The sequence below is a fragment of the Talpa occidentalis genome, unplaced genomic scaffold (genome assembly GCF_014898055.3).
Source record: "Talpa occidentalis isolate TD23 unplaced genomic scaffold, MPIMG_talOcc4v2.1 talOcc4.3, whole genome shotgun sequence".
Classification (NCBI taxonomy): Eukaryota; Metazoa; Chordata; class Mammalia; order Eulipotyphla; family Talpidae; genus Talpa; species Talpa occidentalis.
The window spans coordinates 88,446,029-88,472,669 of NW_023603184.1; the positions used below are offsets into that span (position 1 = coordinate 88,446,029).

Consider the following 26,641-nt stretch of genomic DNA (forward strand, 5'->3'; position numbering starts at 1 on the left):
AATAAAGTATTATTTATATTAGAGGACCATCTATTATCTTGATTATCTTAGAGTTGATTAAAACTTGCAGCAACTTAAACTTATGATCTGACTCTGCCCATTTTTGATGGATAAAGATGTTTCCTGGCTTATAAACAAATGACAAATCTATTATGTCCAAACCTTATCTTTCCCTGGTAGCAGTTACTCAGATTGTGAAATTTTTCATAAGGCTTCCTAAAAATTGAACACTAATATTGTCTATTTTTTAGAGTTATTTCCTCTAAGTGAACATTTTAATTTTATCTATTTCTATGAGATACTAAACATTTATCACCTGTAATAATTTTTTTCTCAAAGCTATAAAAAATTTGCTCTGCAAGTCAACCTAGAAATCACATTTACTGTTTTACTCTAAAGTATTTAAAATTAATTCCCTAAAATTCCATCTTCATTTTAACAAAACTTTGGTACTGAGCTTTCCAGCAAAGTATAAAACTGATTATATGATTCATTAGTGTCAACATTGTAAGAAAAAATCAACCTCAAAAAGATTCAGTTATTCCTGTGTAGAGATGATAAAGATTTCTCCTGCAACACTTTATAAGGAAAACAGTATACAGAACAGGGATTATGGAAACAGCAAAGAGAGACACCAGACTGGACTTGGAGGGGCTGGCAGTCCCTAAGAACCCATCTTAGGAACTGATGATAATACTATGCACATGACAGGACAAAAGAAATAGAAGTTCTGTTGATTAATCAACTAACTACAGTGTGTGGTCATATCAACCCATGCTTTTAATTTTCTATAAGGATTTATTTTAAAATTATACTTTAAGCTTTTTGGTAAAATTCACATAAATGTCTATTCATCTTATTTATGGGATTCCATACTATTTTGAAAAACCTCCATTAAAAAGTGAAACATCACATATTTTAGTAAAGCAGAAAGTTTAATATGACTCTAGTTTTATACCCTCCTCACCCCAAGAGGCACAAAACTTCTGTTATCTCACACCATCAGTAGAATTTTTTTTATTGAGAAAGGTAGACTGTTAATCCAAAAAGTCTACTAAGAGAAAAATGTTTTGCCTCTGGCAGCACCAACCTGACCCTCAGCTCACCATTTATCTGCTCTGTAACTCCTGTTTCTTATATATAGACTCCAAGCTTTCTGCTTTACCAAGATGCACTTGTCTCCATTAAACTATTTACTGCCAGCAGAACTTTCTCCTTTTTTTCAGTCTTCTAACCCTCATTTCTTTCTCTACTTTATCTTCAAGTTCTTCCTTCCTAAGTTATGTATAATTTTTTCCATCCAGCACCTCAAATTTAACCATTACACTGAGCTCTTTCCTTATTCAAGTAATTTTTCTGCCAGCATGATAGTATATTTTAAATGATTTGAATGTTGTGAATACATGACTACTATATTTGAAGATAATTAAGGTTCTTTGATTTAATCTCCTATTTTTCTCTCTTAGACCATCCATGTGTGTGTCTAAATTTCACTATGGCCATAAATAATTACTAAAATTACCATCTGAGTCACTTTGTCATAGATAAAATAATTTTATATTGGCTTTATCTAGTTGTAAAAGACACTTTATTAGTTTCTAAGTAAGATAAGTAATAGCTATAATTTCTAAATTACTGGCTGGTCTAGTTTTATATTCACCAGAAGTCATGCAGAATCCATATTTTTTATTTTCTTTGCTGTAACTAAGATTATTGTTTATTTTACTATATTCTCAATTCCATCCTAGCCACTAAGTTCTTAGAGTATTGAAAGAAGAAGTAGGTAAGGATATTTCTAAATAGTTTTTCTTTTAAATATGAAAGCTTAGTTTTTCAGAAAAGAAAGTATAACACAATGAAGCCTAGAAACTTAAAACTAGACAACAAATATGTGTTCATATATTTGACTGTCCAATACAGGAAGAAAATCAAAGTTTGGAAAATGGAAAAATCTGAAAAATCGGCAAGCCATATAAAATGTCAGGTATAATATTTTTATAACACCAATATTTTAATGCATTATTTGCATAAACTCACAAATTTTAATAGGAGTCATTGATAATGAAATATTATTGAAGATAATCCAACCTGAGGAAACTGACCAAATGCAAGTTTACATATTACATGGCTGAAAACATAACGTTTTAAATATTTCAGTTGTTCACAATTAACTATATATCCCACATATATTTTGCCTTGTTGTTAGAAATGTAAACATAATTTCAAAAAATGTTGGCAAAACATCTCCCATATTGGCGCTGGACTGTGCCAAATAAACAGGAAGTAAAATATCATTTTTCTGTATAAACTATGAAGACCAACTCTTTGATTTTTTAAGATAATTTTCCTAGTTAATAATCTATCCTCACCATTAAAAGCTGTCATTTTTATTTAAATTAAAGTATGCCAATATCTCTCCTTTGCATAAAACACAATTGCATCTGACACTAAAATGAAGCACACAGATCATCTATATGAGTTGATTTAGTTATTAGTATTTTTAAGTTTTTAAAAAATCAATTATGAATTCTTGGTCCCAACAACCTATGACAGTGAAGGGGTAGAAGCTAATATGTATTGACCACTACCCCTACAATAGTCATATACTAGCAGCTTTCAATGTATGTATAATTTGATTTTCACAATAATAGGAAGGTGTGATAATTGGGCTGAATACTTCATATACAATACACTGCGCTGTACTTGAGCTGAGTCAGTTTTGGTAAAAAGTCAAGGTGACATTAGTGGGACCTGGATGCTAATACCATTCTGTCTATTCCTAGTCTGTTCAGCTGCTATAGGAGAGTACCTTAGATTGGTTGGCTTAAACAGTGGATAATAGGGCCTCCAAGTGCTGCAAGAGGTTAAGTTTAAGCACTATGAAGCTCTCAGCAGCCACTGCAGCACGAGTTCCATTCCCGGTCAGGGAGCTACCCACATGGCACAGCAGACCTCTCTTGTCTCGCCTGCTGCTCCCCTCCCCAGTGTATTTCAGTAGCTCTGCCTGTTCTGCTCCTCACTCTGTCTCTGGTGAATCCTCTCATCCCCCTCCCCCCCCATACACATACCTCTGGTCTATACCCCAGCTCTTGTATGCATAAATAAATGTTTTTAAATAATAAATCTTTAAACAATCGATAGTTATTTTTTCATAGTGCTGGAGACTAGAAGCCCAAGTTCAGGAGGCAGTATGGCTAAATTCTGGCATGGGCCCTCTTCCTAGCTTATAAAAGCTGCCTTCTTGCTATGTCTTCACAGGGCAGACAGCAAGACTGAGCTCTTGTCTCTTCCTCTTCTATAAGAGCACCAATCCCATCAGGTAGGCCCCAACCTAATGAACTCATCTAAACCTCCTGCTTCCCAAAGCCTCCATCTCTAAGTACTATCACACTGACAGTCAAGGTTTAACATAAATTTAAAGGGTGGGGAGGAACAAACATCCAGTCCATAACAGTGGCTTTATGGAAGTCCTTTGTTCTTTCTAGCCATCGATTTCTAATAATGTAAATGTATATAGTTGAACTAGATGCCCATCAGCTTTAATGATCTTTATCTCTACTTTTAAATAAACAAGAGCAGCAAGCCCAAGTGACTTTGGAATCTGTGGTCCAGTGACAAGGGACATATATTTAGAAAGTTTTAATTTAGGAAAAATATTTAAAAACAAATGTTTTAGAAAAGGTCTCAATGTAAGAATTTTGAGCAACCTTCCACTTACCAAAACTAATGATTTACAGAAAAAAAGTATGAATGAGAAATTTAATGAATACTGTATATGTACCCAGAAATATATAGGCAAGAAGAATACAAAAAATGTAACTAAAACTCAAATTCATTTCTCTGCATAAAGAAGTTGGTGAAGATGCTGTACATTATAACAAAATTCTTCCCATGAGCTCCCAAGAGAATTTCATACTGCACTGAGTATTAGAAAGAGTTCATTTTCTCCTGAGAAACAAACTCTTCTTTTCTTTTTTACTAATATATAGTCTACCCAGAGATAATTAATAATATTCTCTGGACAAAAATTTATATTGCCTTCATACTTGGATTCTTTTTATTATATCATCATTGTTTACAGAGATGGATATTTCTGTTGTAGCAGATATTTAGAGAAATACATCATATATATGTATATAATTCTACTTAAGTTCACCCCCACTGTTTAACAAGATGAAATATAAATAATAAGCACTCTTTCCCTGTGCTTAATCTCAAAGGGAGCACAAAATAATTGTGTTTAATATTTTAAAAAAGTGTATACTTTTTACAGAAGTCATTTTTAAAAAAGGCCTAAAAAGAATCAGAGTGAGTCTAAAACACAAAGTTGTCAGTGAACACAGAGAATGGAATGTGTGCAAGGAAATAAGAGCAGTAGCCCAAAGGAAGCTGGAGGCCTGGATAAGGAGAAGGGAAAATTAAGTTTTGTAAGTAGAAGAGCTAAGATTGTAGTAAAATGTAAATGCCAAGCAAGGGAATTTTGATTTGAGGGAACAAAAGAAGCAAAGACCTTTCAGACTACAAAGGTTGTCAAAGGATAGCTCATAACCATTTTTAATACAATCTCAGGAAAATAGTTGGACATGCACTTTTTCTATTGAAAGTGTCATGTGGAATACAGTCAAAATGAGAAGGACTTTATATTCTTGTTATTTATTACCCAAGTATAATTTCACCACAAGCAGGGACAGACTATAGAACTTTTTTTCAGTTCATTTCTTTTATTCTGTTATCAAAGGACTAAATCTAATACAGAGTGAGAAGCCACATGTGGTATGTGCAGAAATGATACCTTTCCATTAAAGGAAAAAAGGCTTCAGTCGGTTACCATGGAAACAACCTAGCGTCCATTCCAATTTCTAATAAAGAATCTTAGCCTTCTTATGAGAATCTATCATATATATTTCATGTATCATATATATATATCATATTTATTTCTACTCCATCTGTCTAGTTGCCAAATTTCAAATAGAATTTGGAGTTTTTATTTCAAAGAAACAAAATGTGTGTATCTGGCTGGGATAGGCTGAAAAAAATTTTAAAAATAAACTTATTTTTAGCAACCAAACAATAGCTAACAATTCAGAGGTACATTTTATGGTCATTGCAGCACTAAGGTATAATCACATTGGTCCCTATAGCTGACCAGTGTTCAGTCCATCACCTACACTCTACTGAGAGCAAATGCCACTTATAGGTGGCAGAAATGATCGCATTAAAAAATCACCTACTGGGCCTCCCAAGTGGTGCAGCGCTGTGAAGCTGTCGGTAGCCTTTGCAGCATAGGTTTGATTCCTGGCCAGCCAGGGAGATTCCTACATGGCGTGGCAGATCTCTCCTGTCTTGCCCGCTGCTCCTCTCAGCAGTGTATTTCAGTCATCTTCCCATCCTGCTCCCCGCTCTGTCTCTGGTGAATCCTCTCACCCTCCCGTGCCTCTGGCCTGTACCCCAGCTCTTGTATAAAAATAAATAAATCTTTAAAAAAAAAAAAACACCTACTAAGGAGATCTGATTTTTTGTTCATCCAGTGAGTGAAATGTGGCTCATGAGCAGGATTTTTTTTGGGTTGTGGTAATATAAATGTGCTGCATATAAAGCTAACATGAAGATGTGGCCCCCAATTTTAGATTGAAGTTTTTGGAGACATATTAAAATTGATCTCAAATATCTCCCATACAGAAGAATTCCACATAATTTATGTAGATGATCTTCTTCTAGAAGGTGTAAATTAACTCTCCTCCCAAATTCCCCTTGTTTGTGGGCTGTGCTTGTTGACGTGTTTCCAAAAGGACAACATGATGGTGGCGGGGGGTGGGGGGGCAGTAACTTTACAGAGAGAAGCATGGCAGATTCCGACTTGGGTAAGTGATCAATATTCCACATGGTGAATCATGTTGATACCATCCATCCTTGATTTTATTGATGAAAATAGCACTTTACTTTTATTTTCTTCCTCCCTGAAACCTATAACCCTAATCTAATGATCAGATAAATGTTAGACACTCAAACTGAGGAATATTCTATAAAATACTTAACAGGTACTTCTCAAAACCATCAAAGTTATCAAAAAGAGGAAAATTTGAGCATCTGTCAGAATGGGCTCAGGGGATTTGATGATTAAGTGTAGCATGCTGTCTGTCCTAGATGGGACACTGGAAAAAATGAACATGGGATCATATGGAGCTTTTGGGGAAAACTGGTGAAATCTCAATAAAATCTGGAGGTTTTTTTTTATATTATTATCACTGTGAGGTGATTCCTTGAAGAATTTATTTAACCTTTTCAAACCTCATATTCTCATTTTTAAAAATGGAATAATAATGCTTACCTTGAAAGATGGTTGAAGAAGTATGTAACATGATGCTGTAACATGTGCTGTAAGATTCAATACACAGTATATTTTACATGACTGTTCCTTTGCCAGATATGCAGCAGGTGTTCTTCAAATGTTTACTTTCCTCCTCCCACTTGCTTCCAGCCCAACATCCAGAGAATCTTTGCCCCTTCACCTGAGGGTTTTAACTACCAGGGCTTGTATTGCCCACCTCATCACTCCTGGGGAATTAATCAATTCTACTCCTCAAAGCACACTTCAAGTCAAAACTGTGGGCAAATAATGTATATTATCTCGTTCCTTCATCCTTTGAGCGGACTGAATCTGAAGGGGTAGTTCTATACTTGGTTTCAGAAACCCCAGCAGGAGTAAACCCCAGTCACCCACATGTAACTGATTTATAATACACCCTTTACTGACTGCATTTTTTTCCTGCTCCCCAACTGGTCTTTCCAGGTATCATCTACCCAATGAACTACTTGTACTTGAATCCCTGTCTCAGTGTCGATTTTTGGAGGAAATCAAACTAAATAGCATTTACAGCACAGATACATGCTTTAAGTAAATAGGGTTTCTTTAAGCTTGAAACCATCTACAGAAATTTAGTGTTTGCATTTGGTGCAAATGTTGTGGTAGTAATCTAGAGATAACTTTTTAAAATTATGTTTAATTTAAAGAGTAGTTTATCGGGCCTCCCCGGTGGCACAGCGGTTGAGCGCTGGGTTGCGAAGCTGCCGGCGGCCTCTGCGGCGCCAGTTCGATCCCCGGCTGCTCCCCGGCCACCAGAGGAGGGTCCCACATGGCGTGCAGACCTCTCCTGCCGCCCGCTGCTCCCCTCAGCAGTGTACTTCGGTCCTTCTGCCTGCTCTGCTCCCTGCTCTGGCTCTGGTGAATTCTCTCACCCTCCCGCGCTTCTGACTGTACCCAGTGCATGTATAAACAAAACAAACAAACAAATAAATAAACATGCCTCTATTAAAAAAAAAATAAAGAGTAGTTTATCTTTACTAATAAAAGGCAACTATAGAGGCCTCCGTGGTTGCCTATGGGCTAAGTCTCAGCACTGTCATCGCTATGTCCTGAGTTTGATCCCTGGCCGGGGAGCTACCCACATGGCACAGCAGACCTCTCCTGCCTCGCCCACTGCTCCCCTCAGCAGTGTATTTCAGTAAATCTGCCTGTTCTGCTCTCTGCTCTATCTCTGGTAAATCTCTTACCCCACTGCACCTCTGACTTATACCCCAGAGCTTCTACTAAATCAATAAATCTTTAAAAAAAGGCAGCTATACCTGATAGACAATATCCTTGTGTTATGATGATATTATAATTTACCTTTTGAGACTTTGTATATGTATATATTTATTTATATGTTGATTTATATAGTTGTCTATTTAATATATATTTATATACTTTCATAAACTTTCATATAATTATACGTCACATGTCATGTGAGTTGCCCATGATGGAAGTATAACCCATCCAAAGCACTTTACTTTGTTGCAATTTATATTTGTGAGGACCAGTTCTTAAGCGAATAAAATATTTAATGAATGATACAATGAGGGAAACAGAGGAGGGAGTCCTATCAAGAGAAAGGTTAATTTGTTAGAGAAAAGCATTACAATGAGAACAAAATTCAAGCAAGTTTTAATACTGATAGAAACTTTACAGAAATGTTACCTAGTCAAAGTTTCATGAAGGGCCTATGTGATTTAGATAAAACCCAAGACATTCAATGTGCTCAGTAAAATCAGTTCAAGAAATAGATGAATGAAAGATTGAATGACTATATAAATGAGAATATGAGTGTGTGCAACTATCCTCATTCTGTAGGTCAGAAATGTGGGCACAAGGTGTCTGGGTTCTCTGCTCAGGGTTTTGTAGTACTGAAAATTGAGGTGTTGGCCAGAGCTAGGCTTTCACTGGAAGCTCAGGGTCCTCTTGAAAACTTCCTGGTTAATGGCAGAATTTAGTACCTGTAGCTCGAGGACTGTGGTGCCATCTTTTTTTGTTTTTTTGGTGTTTTTTCTCTGGCTCTCAATGGCATGGGGCTACCCTCAGTTTCCTGTACTGTGTCCCTCTCCAAAACTTGGTGATTAACATCTTCAAGGCCAGAATAAGAATCTCTCTTCAGTCTCCTAATATATGGTAGCATCTAACATAATGTGAGTGTGGAGTGACATCATCCTAGTCTCGCCCCCACTGAGGGAAAGGCATTACATGTGGACTGAACACCAGGGAACCAGAAATTTGGGGCCAAAGGAAAATTCTTCCATAGTCACATAAAAAGCTGACAGTTATCTTTTGGAAGACATTCAGTTTGAAGTTAAATTCATAATTTATATTCTCTAACACTACAATAGTAAAATATGAGTATCTGGAACATAATGTTTATATATTAGATTTTTTGAAGCGTAGACTTCTTTTTCAACCCTTGAAGGCAGAGTAAAGTATTAAACATTCATAAATTTTAACATCAGTAATATTTAAAATGGGAGGATTTAACATGATGTATGAGGAAAATAGAAATATCAGTCACATTCTATTTTTATTTTAGTGTATCATACTACATTATCATACTCTCTTGCTCTGTTTTTTTTTTTTACTAAGTGACCTGGAGAATTCCAAAGACAAATATTTTTCATTTCAGTTCAGTAAGAAATTATTAGATACATATTCTTTTTCTAAAATTATTTCCATAGGTGTTCAAAATACACCACTAGCATTTAAACTGGGACATTAAGTTTTAAAAAATAAAAGACAAAGATAGAATATAATCAAATGTAGATGATATGCCTGGATTTTGAACAGATAACTGACTTGATACTTGAGGCAAGTACTGTGTTTAGGCTTTACATGAATTATCTCTTTCAAACTTTGAAATAGATCAGGAACATCTTTATCCCTTTGAAATAGATCAGTGAAATCTTTATCCCTTTTCTCTGATGAGGAAGCCAAGATTTTGACAAAGGCTCACAGTAACTCTGGTTTTGATGAGTAGTGGAAATGGTCAGTGTCCTTTTCCAAACTATTGTTTAGTGCTTTCCTACTAAAGATCTACACAGATGATGCCATGTCTTTTATGCAGTGCAAACAGGCTTTTAGGCTGAGAATCCTTACAAAAGTTCTACATGAAGAAAATCAGGCCTCCCCAGTGACACAGTGGTAGAGCGCTGGGTTGCGAAGCTGCCCGCAGCCTCTGCAGCGCCGGTTCGATCCCTGGCACGCAGACATACATACATACATACATACATAAATAGACTCATTAAAAAAAAAAAGAAAAGAAAATGACTAATATACAAGACTTTAAGGAGTGTAGTTTGGTTTTGTTTTGTTTTCTGAGCAGAGTAGAATGGGAAGGATTGCCGTGGTGATGTGATCAGCATACACCAGGTCAGGTATGCTGAGCACAAATTAAGAAATATCAAATAGTTCCTTATAATTATATCAAAATGAAAGGGAAGAGTAAGGCTTCACGGATAATGTTAAGCACAGAATGGTAATACTGAACATGAGCTAACAGTAAGTCCTCACTTAACATTACTGATAGGTTCTTGGAAATTATGACTTTAAGCAAAACAAGGTATAACAAAACCAATTTTATCATATAAACAGGCGTTAAGTCCCTAGTCATAAAAACATCACCAAATGTCTAAATAAAGACCAAAACACTTCTAATATTAAACCATAATTTTTATCCGTTCATTCATTTATTTTTTAACCTGCTTATTCTAGTTCAGAGTCTCAGGTGGCCAGAGTTTATTCTTGTAGCTCAGGGTGCAAGGGGGGAACTTTGGACACCTTTTATCACAGGGTACACCTGTGTGTGTGCAGGAATATACACACACACAAAAAAAAAAACCACTCTGAGACTATGACAACATAGATATAGCAGTGTACATCTTTGGGATGTGGGAGAAAACTGGAATACCTGGAGAAAACCCACACAGACATGGGAAGAACATGGAAATCTCACACAACAGTGGCCCCAGATGGGAATTGATTTTTGTCCTTATCAATGTTATAATGAAATGATATGTACCTGCTTTCCACACCATATTCTATTTCTAATAATAAAATTCCAGAGCATTAAATTGTTAAAGAGCACAGATACCATCTAAGCATGTAAGAAAGAGTTCAGAATACACAGCTAGAATCCATGTACTTCTTACCCTCCTCTACACAAACCACTGACCTAACAGGCAATAGATGAAGTTTGAAATTAAAAACAAACAAACAAGCAAACTCCTGTCCATAAGCAAAAGCCTTTTTGCTTGGCAGCTCCACTGATGAGTTCAGTTCCATCTCTGCATTCTCCATGTTAATTTCAAGGTGATATGTCATATAGTAAGAGAACATTTTAAAAAATCTTATTGCAAAGGATCTAATTTTTGTTTCTAAACAATTTCCCTTATTTTAACGCACTATTTCTTCCACTATTTTTAATAGGATGACAAGAAAAACTGTTATAATGTGTTTATTTTCTTTTAATTTATCCTCCTGGATAGTGTTAAGATATCTAGATAGATTCTAAGATATCTAAAGAATCCCCTGGAGAATTCAAAGGTCCAAAATAACTAACTGATGATTGTGTGTGCTGGGCAGTATGTGAAAGAATAGCAACAATGAGTTTGGAGTTCAGAGAGACCGCTTTCACTAAGTGATTTTGTCAAACTGGAAAAATCCTCTAACTGTTTTGCCCTTAGTTTCTTCTCTGGAAAGCAGAGCAGTTATCATAAAATGACATACAAAGTACCTTAAACCTGTGAACTTTCATAGTAAATTATTTCCCTGGGGAACTCAAAAGTTAAAGTATTTTATAATTTCAAAACTAAGTCTAGAGAAATCACAACTATGTAACAATGCCGAATGGAATATGCTTGTAAATATTTTAGAAACACTGTCAAAACAGAGCCAGCAGAGGGCGTTTCATTCCTGAGTGCGGTGCTGAAGGAGGCGGGTCTCCAGTCTGCAGGCAGAATTCAGTGTCCTTGCTTTGCTACTAACACTGCTTGAGCAAGATTTTGCAAGCTGTAGTTTTACTACAAATCTGAGCAAAGCTTTGCAATTTTTCAGAAATAAATATAAAAGAAATTACTCTCCATCTTTAGGATTTTAAATATGATGCAGTTTTTGAAAGGAAATATAGACATTTAATCTTTCATTGTGTGAAGCAGTCTTAATTTAATGTGGAATATTTTATTTAGTTTCTTCCATTTTATTAAATTCCTGCATTCTTCATTCTTAATTTATTGTGCACAGGTTGACAAGCTCATTATGAAATAACAATTGGTCACACATTCAATTTGGTTATAACTTTATTACTCTTAGAGGCAGATAAATTATAAACCAATTCACCTAACATCTCATGAATTCAAACCGACAAATGTAGAATATTTTAGATCATTCTCACAAAAGTCCTTAAAAAGTGTTTAAATATCCTAATCATACTTAAAGAATCATACTGTAGAATATCTTTAAATGTATTTCCTCAATAAGAAAAATCTAGAATACATCATATACATACATGAAATAATGAAAATGTTTTCCTTTTCTGAAAAAAAGACTAAGATTGAAATGAATTGAGATTCAAATTGGCTCTTATCCTTTGTATGTTATGAATTACTCTTAAACTCATTTGAGTACATCAATTCAAGACAAAATTCAATCTGACCTCAGTAAAGAATACATAAAAGCACCAGGGTAAATCACCAAGTCACAGTAAAGAACCATTTTGAGATATATTTGAATAGAAAATGATTATGAAAAAGATTGATCTGATGCTTTTGGAAATTGTAACTCGATATTATAGTGTTCTGCCCAGATACCAATGTACAATTGATGTGAAATCTAAAATCAGCTTTCCTTATATCATTTGCAATGACAATTTGGGAAACTTAATTCCATGGCCTTAGTCCCTTCAGCCATGTTAAGAAATAAAAGGAGATCTATTGGTTTTCAAAAACTGCCTTATCAAACTATCACATACTAGGGCTTACAGCAACAGAAATTTATGGTCTTGTAATTCCTGAGATCATAGGAGTTTGAAAGTAAGGTATGAGAGAGACAATATTCCTTCTGGAACTTGTAGAGGAAAGTCAGTCCTTGTTTAGTCTGGCTTCTGATGTTGGCCAGCCATCCTTGATGTCACAAGGCTTATAGATGCACACTTCATCTCTGCCTCCATGTCTCTGTCTTCTTCTTATAAGGATACCAGTCCTTTTGGTTTTGAACTAAGGACATGGTATACTCCAATGTGACTTCATCATAATGAAACTAAAGACATCTACAATATGTTCACATTCTGAAACACTGAGAGTTAGGACAGAAACACGTTTTCCTAGGGGACACAATTCAACATGTAATAGGAGTTACCAACAGGTGGAGAAATTGCAGTATCTTCATGGAGAAAGTCGTTGTTCTCCTTTTAGAGGAAGGGGCTAGAATTCTAGTTTCCAATGACAAACCCACTGAGAAGAGGACTCATGACAGGGGTAGGTGCTGGGTGTGAAACCTTGCCACTGACCAGGGCCCTTTACTCTTTGAAGTCTTCACTATTTTTGAACTATAGGTCCTGCAGTTTCTTTCTGCATTGGGCCTGCAAACTATGTAGGACACCACATTGAGAGTTTCTTATCTGCTTCTTGAACTTCGGGAGTCTTGGAGGTTGTGACTGCACTCATACAAGATGAAGCTGGCCCGTGACAACAGGATTACAGTGAAGTGCCTAGTACAGCTTGCCTTCATAAAAGGTGGCCCACTAAAACATAAGCAGTGAGAGATGCTTAGCATGGGCATCTCGAAAGACCTACAAAGACGCTCATGAGAGGGAATTTTCCATCTGTGCCTGGCCAGAGAACAGGAAGTAGTTCTAAAGAGACAGGTCAAGTAAGACATCTTCTATACCTTCACTACTGTGGAAGAATAAAAACTGAATAGTAACCTGGGTGAATTTGGGGATTTGGGGGATTGGGGTATGGGCAAGGAAGGTGAAATTAAGAGGTTGCAGTAGAGAAATCAGTGATGCCCTATCTCACTGCAGGTTTCCAACCTAAAGCAGGCCCAATTTAGAGAAGAGGAGAAAATTTGACATTATATTGTATTTGGATTTTTGATTAATAATATTAAGACCATTCTAATTTCTGAATTGAACTCCAAGTGGACCTAGACAAGTAAGCAGAACTATCATACATCCTATAGATTTTACTTAGAAGTAGGGAGAGATATATTATCTCTTTCAATACTTTTTTTTTTCAATACAAAGGGTTAATAAGTTCACAGTCTGAATTGTGCGGCCCCCCCCCCAGCCCCAATTCATATGTTGAAGTCTTAAGCCCAGTACCTGAAAATGTGACTATATTTGGAGATAGTGTTTTTTAAAATATCATTCAGGTAAAAAAAAAAAAAAAATTCCTAGGGTAGGACTTAATCTAATGTGAATGTTGTGCTTATAAGAAGTGGTTAGGGCAGACAGGAACAAAGTGAAGACCACAGGAAGATATAGGGAGAAGAAGACCATCAACATGTCAAGGAGAGAGGCCCATCTGCTGACACGATCTCAGACTTCTAGCACCTAGTACTAGAAGGAAATAAATTTGAATTCACTAACAATGAGTTCACAATCCACCTTGACATTCTTGGATATTTCGAGAAGAATTAATGTCAAGCCCAGCCAAACCACATGAGAAAAATAGGTTTAAAGCCTATTTTTAATAAGACGCCTCAGAGAAGATAATTCTACAACTTTCAGAAATCCACTGACATTACTTAATACAGTTTATGTGATGTATTTATGGGAAGTATGATTTAGACTTCTACATGAAAAACATCATTGTCTGTTGATTTGGGCAATTGGTCGTAAGTGGCAGGAACACCGACTGCCCTTTACTGAGCCCCATGCAATTGTAGCTTTATTGTATTGAACCTGTTGTGAGCTTTATAAGCTTTGTAAGTCAAGTCTAGTGCAGGAAATGAAGTGCCAATAAATAATAAGCATTTCATAATTTTATTTGTTAAGTTGAGCCAAATGTTATTAAACACATGACACTATCCCTCTCTTGCAGTTGAGGAAAAACATTCAGAGATGAACTAGCTTTTGCAAAGCATACAGCAGAGATCATTTGAAAACACAAGTCTATCTGATATGAAAACTTCCACAGTTAAGTCTCCTATACTGTGGCTTTTTATTTTTAAGTGGATATTATTTTACTAACTGAATTTTATATTTTCAGGTATTTTCTTATACTGCTGACAAAGAAATCCGGACCGATGATTTGTGCTTGGATGTTTCTAGACTCAATGGACCTGTAATCATGTTAAAGTGCCACCATATGAGAGGAAATCAGTTATGGGACTATGACGCTGAGGTATATCTTTTTCTTAATTTACTACTTACTAAATCTTAAGTTCAAATACTTTTAAATTCTAAGCTATTTTTTCTGCATTGGAAGAAAGAACTGCACTGTCAACCATGCCTGCTCATATCTGATAATATTAGGAAAATATATCATATAAATAGGCTTTTACCACTCATCCATTAGTATGAAATATGAATGAAGAAAATAAAATCATTTTTATGTGCTTAAAATTTGTGATCACTGTGTACATGCTTAACAAATTATTTTAGAGACAAACTAGCTTATCCGAGAGGTATGTATGAAGATGTGTATACAGGACAATATCAACAATATTTATCAAATTTTACATTTTATCCCATTGTAATCAGTGATATTTATGCTTATGAACTTAAGGGGAAAAAGAAAATAGCTAATAATATCTGCATGAATGCTCTTTATAGTAGTAAACACTTTACAGAATTCAATAAACTAATTAGGTATATTATCAGCTCTGCAGCATCTTCTCTATTGCACATTTTTCTGATAGACGGGCACAAGAAACAGCAATAAAATTACTATTGGGAATTTATAGCCTGGCAGTGTGTAAAAACCAGATCAACCATCAGATGGAGCTAATAAAAAAGAAATATTCCTCACTACATAAGGAAGCTGCCTTGAAACAGCTTCATTTCTTTCAGTTCCCTTTGCTTAGTGAAATGAATTGGATATTTGCGTTATATTTTCTAAGTTTCTAAATGGTTGGTGACTTATTTAAGATAAGAAATAAACTTCACTTATACAAGATACATAACACAATAGAAGTAAATGAATTTCACAAGTGCAGTGTTCTCTGCAAGCCTAAAATACTCTGTAACAGTATTTTAAAAAGTAATCTACAGAGTTGTTGGTATTATTGATAATTTAATAAGGTCTTCTTTTTAAAAACTTTTTATATGTCATTTTAATTTTTTGTGTAAAGTGGAATATCATGAAAACTTACTGAATTTTTCTATTATTTGAAACCAGTTGCATCATGTTAAAATTGACCCTGAAATTTATGCATTACCAATGTCAATGTACATAAAGTATTCTGCTATGAAGGGACAACATCCTGAATCTTCCTGTGTTGTAATAATGTTCTATATTCAGACTCTTGCTTTCTCAATGCTTGTTCACTTTCTTTATCTGGCCATGTTTTTCCCTCGTCAACTATTATTTATTATCACCACCCTTTATATAAAGCCTACAGAGACATCTTCTCTAATAATACATATAGGTAAATCTGGACCCTTAGTCAGTTCCCTACCTCTTCTATGAAGACAAGTACAGATAAATGAACAGATTTTTTTTTAATTCTGCAAGTAATATTTTTTAATAAAATTTGTTCTTTAGTTTTTACCGGGAACCCAGGACTTTATTAGGCGCATGCTGAAAATGAATAATCTAGCATTTATTAATCAAGTAAGGAAAGGGAATAAGTATACATATTTTATAAGATGAAGCAATGTTAAATTTCAGATACCACTTTTAAGATTTAAACTATCTATACTTTTATTGGACAGTGCCTTATATAATCATAATTTAAATCCATATACTTCTCAAATAACTGCTAATGATAATTAGTTGTATGTTTTTATTTATGTTATTAGTAATATTATAGAATATGAAGGGACTTTGAAAGACAAGTGAAAAAAAGACATAGGTTTCACATAAGATTAAAAAATATGATTTTTATAAATGTACTATTTTGGATGACTGGTAGTTAGTAGTTATCTACTGCAGTATTTTAAACATTGTGCTGTTTTGTGTTTTATAAACTTTATTTCTAGGAGGTACACAAAAATGTTTATATTTTATAAATATAAAAATGGATATATAAACATTTTATAAATGCTTATGTATCCATAAATACTGATAAATGTTTATTCTAAATAATCTTGCCATCTTTATAATTGAATAACAGTTTAATTTACTGCCTTATATGTGTATAGTCTCACAACTAAATTATGTTCTATTTGAATAAATGTAAAATTTTAAATCACAGTGTAGATTTTTTGCCAAATTAAACAATGAATGAGACATAATATAAGCCACATGAGTCTAGAATAATTGTAAGAATGACACATTTCCTTTCTGAAATTTTTAGTTTTGAAATAAAAGACTGGCTTTGCGAAGAAATCAGAAAAAAACTTAATAAAATTAAAACATAACATATTTTATGATTATTTTTTCTTTTAGGTTTTAGGTTTAGGATCACTTCTTCTACAACCATCTCAACCAATGCCACCAAAGTGTGATGCTCTTGTAAGACCAGTAATGTTACCTGAGAACATGTCAGGAATAAGGCATCTGAGGCCTCACCCTAGACACACTAAATCCGAGTCTGTATTTCTACAAAGTCCCCTGGTCATTCACATACACATTAATGAAAGTATGAGAAAGACAGATATGGAAAATGGTCAAACATCCATTTATCTTCCTTAATCTTTTTGTACGTGGTTGAAAACAATTCCAGAATTAGGAAAGGTATATGTACATTTGGGGAAGTGGCAGTGTCTGCAGGATATGAGAAAGAGAAAGGCAGCCCAGAGTGAGAATTGAGGCGTGGGCAGGAGGAGTGATTGCCAGGTGGCTTTATTCTCATATCCCAGGCAGGTGCTGTTTACTACCTCTTTATTCCAATTCTTTACTTTTACTATCAAGGGCAAAATGATTCTTCTCTGAGAAACTTCTGAGGTGGTACAGGTTCAAAGTAGAATAAAACTTGGTGAAGTTCACAAAACTATAGAACTGAAAAAGACCATAAAATTCTCTCCTTTCAGCCTTTATATGAAGGAAGTTGAACACAAAGATGACTGCCAGTAGCTAAGGCTGGATTTAGGTCCTAATAAAGTAATCAAAGAAAGCTAGTTATCAGTGCTATTGTGAATCTCCAGTGTGAACAGCTGAAATATTCCGTCACTTATCTCCCACGGCCCTTTCAGACTTAGAAGAGTTAATCCTAAATAGAAGCGGGAATGTTGGCATAGCCGGGGAAAATTAAAACACTATTACAAAGCCTCACAGTATGGATTCCAGCTGCTCTGGTTTGTTTACTTCTTAGGTGATTGGGGGGAAAGAGAAGAGAATGAAGTAACTATTGAGAATCTATACTGTTATCTGGTTTTTCTTGCAATTCTGACCAGAGTCCTATAAGATAGTCTTCTTTGAATCTTCACATTAGTAAACTGAAGCTTAGTGTCTAAATCCCTTGTCTAGGTTTGCACATCCCAGGTTTCCGGAACCAAATTCAGCCATCTTTCCACTACTACATTGTCTCTTGAGGTCATTGAAAAAATAGAAACAATTAGATGCTTGCAATGATGGTGATCTGATAAGCTAAATGATGTAAAGTATTGCAAATGAAAAATATGACTAAATACTATCAGTTATTTGAGGTACCAAATTTTAATTGCGTAGAACTTCTCCCTTAATAACTGAAAGCATGTACTGCAATAAATATTGTCTATTTAGGTAAGCAGTTACAGTACTACTTTTGTCAGTATTGTCTAATCCCTTACAAATTTTAACATACTTATTCACAGTGTAATTAATATCTATGTATTCTTTTACTTGAATAAGACTAAGTTGGTAATAAATAACACAACCATGACCTTAACTTGGTATCACTTTATTCCTGGCGAAATATGTCCGATTTTGTACCAACCTCAGAGTATCATTAGTAAAACTGCAAGATCCATACCTGGCCTAGAATCAATCTCTTGAATAAATAACCTGAACACTCTGATGCTGTGAAAGTCCATTGGGACATCTCACTGAAGCATTTTAAAAATTATTTTTATAAATGTCTGTCATCCATCATTCCTATTTTCTTATATTCTATTTGGACTATACAATTGTATTCCAATCCATTTGATATTTACATTTTCCTGTAATAAGTGCACATAATTGCATTTCTTTTTGAACATTCAGGCAGCTACGTACAGTGTGAGAATCTAATTTTAGAACAGAACACTTATGCTTAACAAACACTATGCAACAAAGAAAAAACAGGGAGCAAAATATGATGCTAAAAATAAGTCGTGCTTTTCATGTGACTGAGCAAGTTGACTGAGAAAATACTTGTTCTGAATTTGATATTCATCTGTATCAAATATTCCTCAGACTAACTAGATAAGTAATTTTTTTCAGTAGGTAAAATATGTTAGATTAATAATTATAGAAATCATAGATTTATATTTAGACATAATCCCTCTTTCATTTACCTTTATCAGAAAGCAGGTAAATGGGAATATAATTTCAAGGTAAGTGATCTATAATTAGAAAGCTGGAATTTCCCTGTGCAGCATTCCTAATAAAAATAGTGGCTTGATTTACATTTTGAAGGCTGTGTGTTAGCTTTCCATATTTCTGTTGTCCCATAGCTGTGATTCCTTAAATAGAACCATTAGTGAATAGCATTTCAATAGTTTAGTGTCACATTTTTTAGTTCTTGCTTAAATACAGTTGATTTTTAGAACACTGATATTCTATTCTACTGAAAGCACAGTTCTTCTTGGGAGGAGATCATACTTTTGGATAATAACTGTATTACACTAATGTTTAAATAATTGTGATTCTACACTTGATCAATGAATTCCTACTGCCTTTGCTAGTAAATTAAATATAATAATCTATGGTTATTCTTACTAGGTTTATCATTATATATAATACCAATCAATTGGGTTTCAACCATGCAGTCACTTTTGTTTGTTCATGAAAGTATCAATTTTTTTACTTAGTTCTTTTTAATGTAAAGGAACAAAGATATGATCTAATGTTAACCATTCTTATTTTGTCACCAAAATTGTTCCCCTAGCCTTATTCCAATTGGTATTCAGAGGTAATTGTGTCTGCAGAAGGGCAGAGGTATGGATACTTCTTGACACATACAAATATGTTTAAAGGCAAGAAGTATTAAGATGTATAAGAAGTTTTTCCTATGCATCAAAAAAAGTATGATTAAATTTTCACAAATTCCAGGAAATATTAATGTAGTACCTGTCGGGGGAGTGAAACTAAGTGATGCTACTATACACAAAATAACAATTCTAGCTTATAGGTTCATAGTACCCTATTTTCTATATAATTTTCCAATATATTCTTTAAGCAAGGATAGGAAAAGATACATTAGCAGTATGCTCATTGTCACCCTTATATGTCACATTCCCTTCACCACTAACATGAAAATCTCCTAAATTTGTGAGAGGCATTTGCAACAAATGTGACAAAGGACCGATATGCTTAATAAAAAGCACTGAAAAAGAAAATCATGTACAACCAATATAATAATGTGCCAGTCCTTGAAGAAATAGTAAAGGAGAGAATTACTAATATGTATTAAAAGTTTATAACTTTTGACCTTGTGATTTCACTTCTAAGAATTGTTTATAAAACTGATTATGGGGGGCCACCCCGGTGGCACAGCAAGTTGAGCACAGCTCTGTGAAGCTGTCCACAGCCTCTACAGCACAGGTTCAATTCCCGCCGGCCAGTGCGATACCCACATGGTGTGACAGACCTCTCCTGTCTCACCCCCTGCTCCCCTCAGCAGTGCTTTCAGTCCTTCTGCCTGTTCTGCTCCCTGCTTTGTCTCTGGTGAATCCTCTCACCCTCTGACTCCTCTGGCCTGTATAAATAAAATAAATCTTTAAAAAATGATTATAGATGTGGAGAGAAATGATGAGATATTTATTTACAATAATTACAGATTGGAATGATTCTCCTCCCAAATGGAAAAGGTTAAATGAATTTTGGTACATCTATATTGTACGAATTATTTATCTTTTTACTTGTGTTTTTATAATACTTTAATGATAAGAAAGATGGCTAAGGGCCTCCCCTGGTGGCGCAGGCGATTGAGCACAGTGCTGTGAAGCTGTCCGCAGCCTCTGCAGTGCTGGTTTGATCCCGGCCGGCAGGTGAGGGTCCCACATGGCGCTGCAGACCTTTCCTGGCATGCCCACTGCTCCCCTCAGCAGTGTATTTCATCAGTCTGCTTGTTCTGTTCCCCGCTCTGTCTCTGGTGAATCCTCTCACCCTCCCGCACAGCTGGCCTGTACCCTGGTTCTTGTATAAATAAACAAACAAACAAATAAATAAATAAATAAAACTTTAAGAAAAAGAAAAAGAAAGATGGCCAATTATAAGTTGAAGGATATTTAATTAGATGCTTTAAACACACATATTTCATAGTATAAATGATAATAATTACTAGGAAGCACATAAAATAATAATTGGCATCTCTTCTAGACAGAATACTTAGAAATATCAACTCTGTAACTTTTTGTACATAATGAAAATGTTTTTGAGAATTAAAAAAAAATCTCAATGGGATTATTTGAAATTTCTAATATTTTTCTACTTTATGGATTTTTAGAAAGTTATTTCTTTTTTCATGATCATTCATGCAATAAGCATTTTGTGGGAAATATGATAAATATTTTTTTTGAAAACTTTATATTGTATTTGTGTTCTAGATTGTGTTTCTTGATTATCAAATTTTGTTTACACCAAGGAAAACCTTACAATTCATTTTTCTTTGTAATGTCATGTGAAATTGACAATCATAAACACAGGGGTCTTTTATCTTAACATGACATTTATCAAGGAAGTTCATTACAAAATCACCAAGAGTAGAGGATGATACAGTGTAGACATTTTAAATAGTATAAATAGGACAAGGCAGTGTGGTTGAAAAGAAAAGCAAACTTAAAAACAATTACCTTAATAAAGCAAACTATATCATAAGCAGCATATTAAAAATACAATTTATGATGTAATCTTTCCTATCTTTATAAAGATTTATCTGCCATTTTACTGTAAAAAGTAAGTAGTTCAAAGGGCAAGTTCAATGATTTGTGTCCATTAAGATGCTCAAGAGATAGAATTTAATTTACCAGCATTTATTTCCTGCATTGGCCTTTCACTAGGCGTTTCCATCAACAAACTTACAGGTGCCTCCTGTGGGTGGGCACCAGGCTTGATGCTATAGATGGTCATTGTGACCTTCCTTAAGCTTAAAGTCCTGGAAGAAAAGAGTTGGAGAGCAAGAAACGGACAAATTAACTGATTACAAATCATGCTTGGAGATTTAGGTAAAAGAGCCCAAATGAGTTGCTCTTTTTCTTTTTCCTCCCTTCCTTTAAATTCTAATTGACATTCAGACAGTTATGTCAGTATATCAGATATGTGGAGTCATTTTAACACCACCAGTTAGACTATTGAAACATAATGGAAACAATTTAAGTGTCGTACTTTACAAAGTAAAGCAAACTCTTATGAGATAATTCCTCTCAACTATAGCTTCCACTCAAATTTAGTACAAATAAATGAATGAGGAAATCAAAGACCACAATTGAAAACTCTTTAGATTAATCAACAATTTTGAATATCCACTCATAAAATAACTCATTTAGTACTAAAACATTTTGTTAATTGGATAAAAGCTGAGAATATAACCTATTTTATGCTCAAACATTTGCCCAAAATGTTTCATCATTTAATATCAGGCCCTTCTCCACATTCTCAGTCTTATCTTCATTTGCTCCCACTAAATACAGTTGATATTAAAACCATCTAAAAGGATGTGTTTCACAGTTCCATGGATGTAATTATTGTGACTTGTGCCTTCCATTCTTAACCAGTAAAAATTATATGTTGCTGAGAATGATTGATTGATTACTGCCTTTGTACTTCATTTTGTCATTATTCATTATTTTCTTTGTCAAACAGACCCACACTCTTCTTCACATAATCACCCAGTCCTGTCTCTCAGTAAGCAAAGTAGCTGATGGCTCCCAACACCCCACTGTGGAAACATGTAATGATAGTCCCAGGCAAAAATGGCTACTGAGAAACTATACAAGAGTGGAAGTTTCTAGAAATATCTTTGGGAATCCTACTGATTACATTCTCTAATAACCTTTAGCGATTTGTGCATCAGACTTTATGAAATATATTTTAGAATTTTTGTTGTTTTGTTATTGAAATCTGTTACTTCTTGAAAATGTAGTTTAGAAAATTCTTTATGTGTTATTTCTCCATGGATTTAATTTTCTTTTACTTAGTTGCTCATTAATTTGGAGGCTGCATATATTAAGTATTAGTCTATCATTAGTAGGTATTTTTCATTTTTTTTCTTTTGCATAATTGTTAGAATATATTATGACATATTAGTCTGTTTTTAGACTATAACATAGAGCTGTTTTTAGCTGTAAACATATATGTATGACAATAATTTTTTTGCATTAGAGCTTGTAAAAAGCAAAATAAAATAAAATAACATAGCCCAGATATGGATTGCTTTTAGAAAAGTGAATTTATTTAATTTTGATAAATTTTATTCGGATAACTTGGTTTTGTGTAGATACAGCAAATGTTTCTAGATTTTATTATTTTAATCTGAAACCTTAGGTAAATGCATTATTGAAGATCAACTGAGATGTAACTTTTTGACATAAATTACTTCTAAGCATTTCTTTGTGGTTGATTAAGTGATATAATAATAAAGGCTTTTAAAAACTTGTATCTTTTATCTCTCACTTGTATAATTTGTGGGTAACTTCTCAGTAAGCAATCTGACATGGTATCTGACTCCTCCAGAATTTTTTGGTAGCTTGTCCAAGATTTCCCAGCTAGTAAATGGGAAAGTAGGAATTCACACTATCTGACCTTAAAATAGCTCATGTTTCTAATGTATAATATTAAAAGAGAGAGTTTTTGGTTGATTCATTTGGCTGGTTGATTATTCTTTATAGTAGTGTCTTTTGACTATTAGTGAATTCCTTCAAAAAACTATTTAGACTTTTTTTTTTTTAGAAAGAGCAATGCTAATATAATCTTAAAATCTATCATTTATGTAGTTAATAAATCATTTAATCTGATGCTTAAAGTCATATACACTTAGGAAAAAATCTAATAGAAACACCCAAGAGTAGTTTTTTTAAAGAGGATATATATGTAAAGGACCTCAGGTATGTAATAAAAATGAAAAATATTTTGTTGATTTTAGCTGAACTTTAAGAATAAAATGATTTTATTTTGTATCTTCTTTTCAAGTAGTTATTGGTTCTTAAGCCAACAGCATAGTTTTTGGCATCCCTAGCCTAAATCAACCCATCTTTTTGCCTATCTTTGTTTCTTTTTTCATTTTTCAGTACAAATATCTTGATTCCATGTATTGAAAGATCAACAATAAAGACCTCAATCTTGATATCTGTTTCCCATCTAATGCCTTGCTCTTTTAATTTCCTGCCTGTTGTCTATTAAGTGTCTTCCAGCATAAACCTACTTTCCATTCCATCTTTTCTCAGGCCAGTCTTGCCCAGGTGTCTGCAGACCTAATCCAAACAAATTACAATTATCTAGGTGGTGTTTCTCTATCATTTTTATGACATGCTCCTATATATTTTTTCATCTGTTTTTCAATATAATATCAAGTCATACAAAAGATTTGTCTACCTTTTGTGTTTTGCAACAAAAGATATGTTGTGTTCTTCCAAGATATACCAGCAAATCACTTCCCATACAATTAAACACTTCTCTTCTGATTGAGAAGTTTTTCGTGTTTTTCCATATGAGTATAATTTCATATAAGTTTTTTATATAACCTTTTTTTTAAGATTTATTTATTTATTTATTTATTTATTTGTTTATTTATTTATTTATACAAGCACTGGGCACAGTCAGAAGCACAGGAGGGCAAGAGAACTCACCAGAGCCAGAGTGGGGAGCAGAGCAGGCAGAAGGACCGAAGTACACTGCTGAGGGGAGCAGCGGGCGGCAGGAGAGGTCTGCGCGCCATGTGGGACCCTCCTCCTGTGGCCGGGGAGCAGCCGGGGATCGAACTGGCACTGCAAAGGCTGCGGGCAGCTTCGCAACCCAGTGCTCAACCGCTGCGCCACCGGGGAGGCCCTTTATATAACCTTTATATGTTTTCATATAAGTGTATAAATTAGTAATTGTAAAACATATGGGCTTTAAATGTGTATCTGAAAAGTCAAAAAAAAAATACGATTCCAAAGGTAAATGTGAGCTCAAAAGAGAAGGCAGGTAATGAATGGTTAATATTATGCAATCACTAGAATTAAATTTCAGCATTTCCACACTGAGAGGACACTTATTAATGAACACTATTATGAAGAAAATATAATATTTTGAATATTTGTATTTTTATTTGTTATATTTATCTATTTTGATTTTTAAGACTCTTAATTAAAAATGCAGCTCAAATGTAATAATCATACTATCAAGTAAGACAGGTTTTTGTTGCTATGAGAACCAGTCTTCTATAATGAATGTGTTGTAGTCACAGATACTATGGCTTGTTTAGTATTTTTAAATGGGAACAGCTTTGTTCATTTGGGTCCCAGCTGTGACATCTCTTTATATGTTTACCAAATGGTTACTGAATAACACATGCCTAAGAAAACTAAACTTTTGTGAAAGCTTGGTAATATTTGCAGCCCTCCACTGATCTTAGAGCTCACAAATGGGCTTTTTGCAAAGCAACCTAAATTCTTGGCAATGCTTAATAAATGTCAGCCAAATTTTTTTTAGTCATCTGCAAATAAAGGTATATTAGACAATGATGAAAACACAACAGTGAATGCTGTATAATTCAGTCACCTGTGCATATAGTTCTTTTTATAAATATGTCACAATATTTACACTAAAACTAAATCTTATAAGATTTTTTTTTAAAGAGTACATTTAATATGATGTGCTAGTGTAGATAAAGATAAAATGGGTTACACTGATTATTGGTTATCTTTTACAGAGACTCACCTTGAGACATGTTAACAGTAACCAATGTCTCGATGAACCTTCTGAAGAAGACAAAATGGTGCCTACCATGCAGGACTGTAGTGGAAGCAGATCCCAACAATGGCTGCTAAGGAACATGACCTTGGGGGCATGAAGACTATTTCCCCCAAATCATGAAAGTGTCTACACTTTTGTTTTTCCATTATTTCAATTAGGGGGAAAATATTAACTTTGCTGAATTGAAGTTTTAAAATCCTTTTAGTATTCTAAAACACAGTTGTTTATAATTCATTTTTAGGAATGTTTACTTATTTCCCTACTAAAATTTGTATCTGATCAAAGAAGCACATAAACAATATAAATAACAGCAAACTATTATTAAACATTAGAACAATTTGAAAAACTAATTGGGTGTTTGCTTTAAAATATGTATGTCCTTCATCTCACAGGATTAGTTGAAGGGTTATTTTAAAGTTTTCTTGTCATAGAGAAAAGAAGAGGGACAATGTAAATGCCTTAGAAAATATCATCATTATGAAATTGTATCAACTGTTTTATAAACTCACTCTGTTTCTACTGGACCTTTGTGGAAACATGTTGAATTTCTGTGTCAACAAGTAGGCCACACATTAAATGATTTCTGAGCAGTGAATTCATCTTACAAAGGAAGTTCCAAGTTTCGTACCAGGAAAGAAATTAAATTTGATATTGACTTCTCATATAGTCCTTATAAAAGTATCACATTTAAGCAAAAAAGAGGAGAATTTGAAAATTCGGCTTAAATTACATGAAATAAAAAGAAATGAGATAGACATTGAAGAGAAAAAGATGAAGCTAAACTGCAAAAATTAAATTATTTTAAAAGATAGTCTGTTTGGGTTTCAATTACTCCTAAAAAAAATTTGAGCATAACAATCTTGGTCTTAGAGCTGATGTATGAAACTCATCCTTGACCACTGTCTTTGTCTCACATAAACCGTCCCTTTATCTTCATTCTAGAAACTGACTTGTCATTTATGCTCTGGAGAACTATGGGTGAGAGGTCAATTATATTTTGTATTTAATAATTTTAGTCACTATATCATTTTTTAAGTTTATCTTTTGAAAGTACTACATTAACTATCAGAATTTCATTGCTATGCTACAGCATTTTAAGTTTTAATTT

At 34.1% G+C, this 26,641-nt stretch overlaps 1 protein-coding gene across 9 annotated transcripts in view; it reads left to right on the forward strand.

Moving 5' to 3' along the window:
- The window catches only part of GALNT13 (polypeptide N-acetylgalactosaminyltransferase 13), a 446,421-nt gene extending 419,804 nt beyond the window's left edge, over nucleotides 1-26,617 (forward strand). For 6 of the 9 annotated variants that reach the window (XM_054699734.1, XM_054699732.1, XM_054699729.1 and 3 more), the window contains 2 exons: nucleotides 14,566-14,700; nucleotides 16,909-18,872. In XM_054699734.1, coding sequence (XP_054555709.1) covers nucleotides 14,566-14,700; nucleotides 16,909-17,154 — 381 coding nt within the window. In that variant the 3' untranslated portion in view covers nucleotides 17,155-18,872. Of the gene's footprint in view, nucleotides 1-14,565; nucleotides 14,701-16,908; nucleotides 18,875-25,489 lie in introns of those variants that run through there. The other 3 variants (XM_054699735.1, XM_054699736.1, XM_037523345.2) reach the window with 2 other exon arrangements.
- The last annotated feature ends 24 nt before the right edge of the window (nucleotides 26,618-26,641 follow it).